Genomic DNA, 8,954 nt, shown 5'->3' on the forward strand with positions numbered 1-8,954 from the left:
GGGCCGAACCACTATAAATCACTTGTGTCATTTTCTTCCCGTTTGATTATCTTCTTGATTTCCTTTTTGTTCTTTGTCATTTATTTGACTCTGTGTCGTTTACCAAATCAAGGGTCAACAACAAGTGTCATTTATTTATTATGTGTATTGAGTCAATATCCTAAAAAAATGGATATTAAATAGTTTATTATTATTTCTTAGTGGATTAGTCAGTTCATGTATTATAGGCATTAGTGGTGTACGTGTCTATGTAGTGTGTATGAATGGAGTTAGTGGTATCAGCTATGTGTCCAGATTGTAAGCCTATATATAGGCACCTATTGATTCAATGAAGAGTGTGCAGAAAAAATTAATTTCTAACATCTCTTTCTCTATATATTTTATATTATAATTATCCTAAAGAAAATAGCTTTGTCTTTTCCCCAACAAAAGTGGTATCAGAGCAATAAAGTATCCTGAGTGGTGTGGGTAACGATGGCAGCAAATGGCAGAGGCTCCATTGGTGTTTTTCAACCCCTTATTCCTATTTTCAAAGGAGAGTGCTACGAATTTTGGAGTATCAAAATGAAGACCCTGTTCAAATCTCAAGACCTTTGGGATTTAGCGGAGACTGGCTTCAACAGCAATGAAGCAGATGAAGGGCGTTTGAGGGAAAATAAGAAGAAAGATTCAAAGGCATTATTCTTTCTTCAACAAGCAGTTAATGACACCATTTTTTCTAGAATTGCAATGGCATCTACCTCAAAGGAGGCTTGGGAAACACTGCAGAAAGAATTTATGGGCTCATCAAAGGTAATGAAAGTAAAACTTCAGACTCTTAGACAAGATTTTGAGGCTTTGCACATGAAATGTAATGAAACTTTACAAGATTACTTGTCTAGAGTAATTTCAATTATTAGTCAAACGAGATCATATGGAGAAAAAATATCTGATAAGAAAATTGTTTCCAAAGTTTTACGAACTCTGTCTCCTAAGTATGATTATGTTGTTACAACAATTGAGGAAAGCAAAGATCTCTCTATTTTTTCTTTTGATGAACTAATGGGTTCTTAACAAGCACATGAGGCAAGGCGTAACAGAGTAGCTGAGAAAAATGAAGAAAAGGCATTTCAAGCTTCATAAGTGAAGGGGGAGACAGACAAAAAACAAGACTCTATAGGAAGAGGACGTGGAAGAGGAGGCTTTCGTGGCAGAGGACATCCAAGAGGCAGAGGAAGAGGACGTTCTGATGGGCAAGAGAGGCAGCCCAATGGGGAACAAAGATGGAACAAAAGCTATATTCAATGTCACAATTGCAAGAAATTTGGGCATGTGAAGGCAAATTTTTGGGCACCACAAGCAAATTATACTGAAAATGAGAATGCAGAAAGTACGTTATTTATGGTTCATTCTTCTTCAACTAATGTTCAAAATGATGTTTGGTTTTTGGATAGTGGTTGTTCAAACCACATGACTGGAAATAGATCATTATTTAAAGAGCTTGATGAGTCACAAAAGGTACAAGTTAGGCTTGTAGATGACAAGCAAATTCAAGTTGAAGGTAAAGGTGTTGTTGTAAAGACTAGCCATGGTAAAGAAAAATTGCTTTATAATGTTTTCTTTGTTCTTAATCTAGCTCACAGATTGTTAAGTGTTGGACAGTTAATGGCTAATGGTTATGAAATTTCATTTAATGATGGAGCATGTATTATTAATGATAAATCTGGTCAGTCCATTGCTAGTGTGCAAATGACAGAAAATAAGATGTTTCCACTTAAAATATCTACAATGGACAATCAAGCTCTCATTGTCAATGAGGAGAATGAATCAAAGGAATGGCATTTGAGATATGGACATCTCAATATCAAAGGCTTGCAGCTTCTAAGTAAGAAAGGTATGGTCCATGGGCTACCTAAAATTAATTCTCTTGGCTTGTGTGAAGCATGTGTTTATGGAAAACATGCAAGAAAGTCTTTTCCAAGTGGGCAATCATGGAGAGCTTCTGAATGTCTTAAGTTGGTTCATGCTGATTTATGTGGACCTATGAGAACTACGTCACTTGGTGGGAGTAAGTATTTTTTGCTCTTTACTGATGATTATAGTCGAATGAGTTGGGTATATTTTCTAACAGAAAAATTAGAAGCTTTTGCAAATTTCAAAAAATTCAAGGCTCTTGTGGAAAAGAATAAAAATACCTTCATAAAGTCTCTTCGCACAGATAGAGGTCTTATGCCTTTAATAGATTTTGTGAAGAACATGGTATTTACATGGAGTTGACAACACCTTACACACCACAACAAAACGGTGTGGCGGAGAGAAAGAATCGAACCGTTGTGGAGATGGCTAGAAGTTTGCTCAAAGCTAGAGGTCTTCCTAATCAGTTTTGGGCTGAAGCAGTGTCAACAGCAGTCTACTTGTTGAATATTTCTCCTACAAAAGCTATCTTGAATCAAACACCATATGAGGCTTGGAGAAGTAGAAGACTAAGAGTAAGTCACTTAAGAATTTTTGGTTGTATAGCTTATGCTTTGGTAATTTCTCAATTTCGTCATAAACTTGAGGATAAATCTGAAAAAGGCATCTTTGTTGGATATTTCATTCAATCCAAAGCATATAAGTTGTATAACCCTCTTAGTGGCAAAGTTCTTATAAGGAGAGATGTCATTTTTGACGAAGATGCAAGGTGGACGTGGAATGAAGAAGCCGAAGGGAGTCGAGTTCAAATCTCAACAACATTTGAAGATACAAATGCAGTCCAAGAAAATGCACATACACCTTTTGAATCACCAGCTTCATCATCAACAACTTTAAGAAGCAACAGTTCATCTTCCTTGCAAGAATCTTCTAATGAAACTCCACCTGCAAGGTTCAGATCTTTGAAAGAAATCTATGAATATTGTCATTTTGCTCTTTTTGTTACAGATCCTACAACCTTTGAAGAAGCAGCAACAAAAGAGGTTGGAAAAATATAATGAAGGAAGAGTTGATGGCAATTCAGAGAAATGAGACATGGGAGATGACAGACCTACCCAAAGAAAAGAAAGGAATTGTTGAGATAGTTGCTGCAGAAATAAAAAGGAACGAAATTACCGAATAATAATCTGGATTGAGTCGCGGACTAGGTCGCTCTCTTTAAGACGTTCGCTGCACTGCCCAGAGATGTGCAAGCAGACTATCAGCCCCGTCGTCCCCAGGATAAAACAACCCAGTCTAGACACTGTATCGGACCTCCACTGCACCGTAGAGAACCGTCGTTTACCACACCCCAATGAATGCTACTGCTCGGAATTTTTAATCGAAAAAATGTTGAGTGATTTTTTTCTGAAAAGTAATCGCACCATTTTAGAAGAGAAAGTGGATCTTTATTAACGGGAATAAAAAAGACGTCTTATTAAAATGTGGGAGAGGCAGTTGAAATCCTGAAAAAGCTTAAGAGAATAAGTCTTCAGTTTACCAATATTAACCTCGTTTTTATTAAATAAAATAATATTTAATAAATAAATTTTTTTTCAAAAAATAATAAGGTGCACAGCTCGGGTCAGTCGGCGGTGGTGGCGCGCACGCGTGTGTGGTGCTCAGGTGGCCTTTGTGTGACTCCTCCCTCTTCCACAAAAGTGGGTACCCCTTGGGGCACAACCCCAAGGCTCAAGTCCACTCTCTATATACCCTTACAAAAGAGTATTCTAAAACAATGTGGGACTCTTCCTCTAGGGAGTCATTAAAGCACATTTTCTATTTTTTAATAATTCACCCTTATATAAATAAGTTCCAACAGGAATTGGTCTGAAGTGGGTCCTCAAAACAAAATACCATGCAAATGGAACTATTCAAAAGCACAAGGCGCGACTCGTGGCAAAAGGATATTTGCAGCAACACGGTATTGATTTCGAAGAAACTTTTTCTCCAGTTGCTTGATTTTAAACTGCGAGGATTGTTTTAGCTTTGGCTGCACAACTACAGTTGCCTGTCTACCAATTTGATGTCAAGTCTGCATTTTTAAATGGAGAATTGCAAGAAGTCTATGTAGCTCAACCAGAAGGATTCATTATTGAAGGCAAGGTGTACAGGTTGAAGAACAGGTTGAAGAAGGCACTTTATGGACTAAAACAAGCTCCACGAGCATGGTATAGCAAAATTGATGGATACTTTCGTCAAAATGGCTTCTCTAGAAGTGAAAATGAACCCACTCTTTATATAAAGAAGGAAAGTAAAAGTGACTTTATCATTGTATGCCTTTACGTTGATGATATTATATATATGAGCTCCTCTAATTCTCTTGTGGCTTTTTTTAAGTCTAACATGAATAAAAAGTTTGAGATGTCAGATATGGGTCCATTGCATTATTTTCTTGGTCTTGAGGTGAAGCAAGGAGTTGATGGAATATTTATCTCACAAAGGAAATATGCCATAGATCTTCTCAAAAGGTTCAATTTTCTTAATTGTAAACCTGCCATTACACCCATGAATATGAATGAGAAATTGCAAATTGAAGATGGCACAGAGATGGCTAATGCAACAAATTTCAGAAGCTTAGTTGGAGGTTTGATTTATCTAACTAATACCAGACCATATATTGCTTTCTCTGTTGGTATGATTTCCAGGTTCATGCAAAATCCCACAAGGCATCACTTTGGAGCTGCAAAAAGGATCTTGAAGTATGTTGCTGGAACAGTATATTATGGAATATGGTACAATAAAATTTCTAACTTCAGTCTTTGTGGGTTTACTGATAGCGATTGGGCAGGCTCATTAGATGATGGCAAAAGCATATCAGCAAGTGTTTTCAATATTGGGTCAGGAGCAATCACATGGAGTTCAAAGAAACAAGCTACAACATCTTCATCTTCTTTAGAAGCAGAGTATGTTGCTACCACTTCAGCAGCTTGTCAAGCAATTTGGCTTAGAAGAATTCTGGCAGATCTGTATCAAGATCAAAAAGGTGCAACTGATATTTTCTGTGATAATATGGCAGCAATTGCAATGACAAAAAATCCAGTTTTTTATGGAAGAACGAAGCATATTGATATACGTTTTCATTTCATCCGAGATTTGGTAGGAAATGGTGAAATTATGTTGAAGCAGTGCTATACACATCAGCAGGTGGCAGATATTCTTACAAAGGCACTTCCAAAAGAGAAGTTTGTCTACTTCAGATCACGTCTTGGAGTATCTGACTTTGAATCAAGGGGGAGTGTTGAAGAATGATTCAAATTGTGTTACAGGTGTCATTTATTTATTATGTGTACTGAGTCAATATCCTAGAAAATGGATATTAATTAGTTTATTATTATTTCTTAGTGGATTAGTCAGTTGAGGCATTGGTGGTGTCCGTGTCTATGTAGTGTGTGTGAATGGAGTTAGTGGTATCAGCTATATGTCTAGATTGTAAGCCTATATATAGCCACCTGTTGATTCAATGAAGAGTGTGGAGAAAAAATTAATTTCTAACATCTCTTTCTCTATATATTTTATATTATAATTATCCTAAAGCAAATAGCTTTGTCCTTTCCCCAACAGGATCCGTAGTGGCTCATAATGCCGGAATGGTGGAGAAGCTTAGAGCTGGACTGCTAAAGTTGTTGGGATCGATGGGCTTGCGATACCAGAGGGATGGAGAGATTTGTTGGGATCGTTGGGCTTGTGACGCTGGATGAATGGAGAGATGTATCGTGTCGCTTCATTATATTTGGTCAGAATGTTGAGATAAGAAAATTAGTAATCAGAATGTTGTAATCGGTGTGGAAGAAGAGTGTCCAATTATGGCTAAGAGACTCAATAGCTGCAGATGTAGAGAAATGGTATAATGAGACATTTATTACAAATCTAGGTATAGAAATAAGAAAATTAATAAATGGGTAAAAATAAAAAAGGTTATCCAAAAATAGGCACCAAAAATAATTTCTTCAAAGTAATATAAAATATTTTAAATCACAAGAGTATAAATTAGTATTTTTTTTCTTACAAAGAGTTAAATTAGTATTTTTTATAAATATTATATATATGGATGTGCATAATAATGAAGAATCACTAGGTTACCTAAAGTAAAATATTAGCATTAATTATTGATTGATTATTGATTGAATTCAGAGTAGTTACCTGATTTCCTTAGGATTTATTTATATATATAAATAGGGGTCTTTCCCCATTGAAATAACACATACAAGAGTTTTACTCTCTCTTTACATCTCTCTATTATTCTATCTATTTATTTTCTGTATACTTTATATTTTTGTAATCTTAATAGTTTTATAACACATTATCAGCACGACTCTCTAACTATCATTATTTGTAGGTTCAAATTTTTATCATGAATCTCTAGTCATAATCATTCGTTGATTCTGAACAAGATGATTCAATCTTCAACCACCATCTTGTTTTGATAACAAAATTCATTATCAGCCTCTAGTCATCATAGTTTATTGAGGTAAAAATATTTTATTGCGAATGTATGTTTACATGATTACCATACTATATTTATTGATCATAAAAAAAATGTATATGTGAGTTGGTATTTTATCATTGTTATAGTATTAGATGGTTTAATGTCTTGTTATCGTAAATATGATTATATTCATATGAATGTGTTCTTACTATCTCACATTTTTAATATTGATTTCTCTATAGTACATATTTTATAGTTATTTACAGATGATTACATTAGAATTTGTAAAGTTCCATGCCTATGGCATATTGAAAAAAAAATTATAGATCCTTGAGATAAGGTCTTTCATATATCCTGAAAATTATACAAAAGTGATATTATTCATTAAGATATATAAAATAAACATAATTGCTAAAGAGTTGTGATATTTTAGCAAAATTCACTGAAGTGAATATTTCACATATTTGTCAATTATATGAAATTTATGAACATAATTAAAAAACAAAAACATTGAAATGTATTATGATTGATGCAGTTGGTGACTGATTTTTTCAAGCCCCAAAATTTTTAAGAAAATTGCATCAAAACAATAAAATATGAAATAATGATAAACAAGGTTGAAAAATAAATATGAAGATAATAAACTAATTCAGGTGTAACTACATTTGATATTGACTTGGATGTGTGTTTATTGTACAATAAAGAAGTTAACATGTATATCAATTTTGTTGTACATTTAAATATTATTCCCTGAAGAAAATGATAGAAAGTAAATTTCATTTTAAAGAGTATTGATATTATTAGTCATGTTATTATATATACAATATTTCTTGCCAGAAGCAAGTATGGTATTTTCAATGTTATTCCTTGAAGTAAATGATTCATTACTTATGTCAATTATTCATTGCACATTCCTATAAGTGAATATCTAATTATTAGTATTATAGTATGAAATTCTGTTTTTAGTAATTACCAAATTAATTAAACCATTTGAATTAATTAAAGTGCGGAATGGTAATTAACTGTTTATACAGATTCCAGTTCTGTTGGGACAGAATCCTAACTTGTCACGACAGAAAATGAACACAATAAAAAGACAGTGCAAAACAATAAAGAACACAACGAATTTTTACAAGGTTCAGAAACCCTTTTCGGATAACTCACTCCTTGGGGCCACGCCCAGAGAATAAAACCAATTAATAAAGAATCACAAGTACAAAATATTGACTTAAACAAAACAAGACTCCCTCTTGAGATTTGCCGCAACTTTGTTGTACTTCTCTTCACTAATCTGATCTTGATTGAAACGCTCAACCACTTGAACTCCCTTCAATGGCCAGTGAGTGCTTGCATCCTCCAGACGCAAGGCTTGTAAAAATCTTCTCCCGAAGACTATAAACATTGTGTTCAAATTACAATGTGTATTCACTCATGAACATGGTATAAACTCACCACTAAAAACTAAACACACATATTTCTACAAGATCACGTGAATACTTATGATCTTGAATACAAAGAGGAACTCTCACAAATATTACAATTATGCTCACAAATTATGCATCTAAGAGTTCCCTTTTCTCATTGCCTTTAGAGCCCTATTTATAGAGTCCATTTTCGTGCGCATAAAGGCTGAGAAAGAATTCTTCTAATAAAGGCAAGAATAATTGAAGATATTCTTGATTGATGAAGAGTTGCCTTTTTTAGAAGATGCTGATCCGACAGATACGATTTTGGTGGGGACAGCTCAGACATGTGTCGGATCAAAAACAGCTCAAAATAGAAAGAACAATTAATGACATTAAAGATTCAGTTTCCTGAATTTCAATTCTTGAGCTGCACGAAAATATACAATCAAATATTCCAGAAATGACTTTGGGTAAGTACTGAATATTTGCAAGATATAATTTCCCTTTATAATCAAATTGAGACAATATAAAGCTAAATAAGGAAGCTAATATAATCTGAAAGTCTCAAAAAAGGGAAAGTGAATTTTCGAAATTTACAATAAAGGGAAACAGAAATTGATCTTTTAATTAAAAAGATATTTCTATAAAATATGCCAATTTTAGGATTTACAATCTCCCCATTTGGCAATTTTATAGACAAAGCATATCTATTTTTAAAAGATCCCTGCAAAACACAAGTAAGTGCTTAAAAACACAAGAGTCACAAAATGATTCCCCCTGCCAAAATGAACCAAAGCACAAGATAAAACTGTTAACAAAAACCAATAAGAAACAGCAGGTCAATCAGCAGAATCAAAGTACCAAAAATAGAGTTACTCTCGCTCCCCCTCATTGTCTAAGAAAATACCAAAGAACAAAGGAAACAAAACCAAAAGAAAGACACATCTAGTGTTATTTTACATTTATCAAAAGCAAAGGAAAATAGATCGAAAGGAACGGTAACCGTCATGGAGCTAGAGTGGTAGATGCATTGATGATTGCCAACGAATCAAGAATTTGGCGCTGAGCATCTTCCATGTTAGTGAACCGCTCAGAGAGACTTGCAATTCCTGTCTGGACAGAAGCAAGAGCAGTTGTACGCCCTGGTTTTCCCACGGGCTGTTTAGCAGGACGATCCTCGGACTTAA

At 34.4% G+C, this 8,954-nt stretch overlaps 1 protein-coding gene across 1 annotated transcript; it reads left to right on the forward strand.

The window, feature by feature from the left end:
• The first annotated feature begins 266 nt into the window (after window positions 1-266).
• Window positions 267-5,755, forward strand: LOC133782169 (uncharacterized). The gene is made up of 2 exons (XM_062221380.1): window positions 267-792; window positions 5,497-5,755. Exons 1-2 carry the CDS (start codon window positions 475-477, stop codon window positions 5,503-5,505), a joined length of 327 nt encoding a protein of 108 aa, XP_062077364.1. The 5' UTR covers window positions 267-474; the 3' UTR covers window positions 5,506-5,755.
• Window positions 5,756-8,954: the final 3,199 nt, after the last annotated feature.

The sequence above is a fragment of the Humulus lupulus genome, chromosome 6, assembly GCF_963169125.1.
Source record: "Humulus lupulus chromosome 6, drHumLupu1.1, whole genome shotgun sequence".
Classification (NCBI taxonomy): domain Eukaryota; kingdom Viridiplantae; phylum Streptophyta; class Magnoliopsida; order Rosales; family Cannabaceae; genus Humulus; species Humulus lupulus.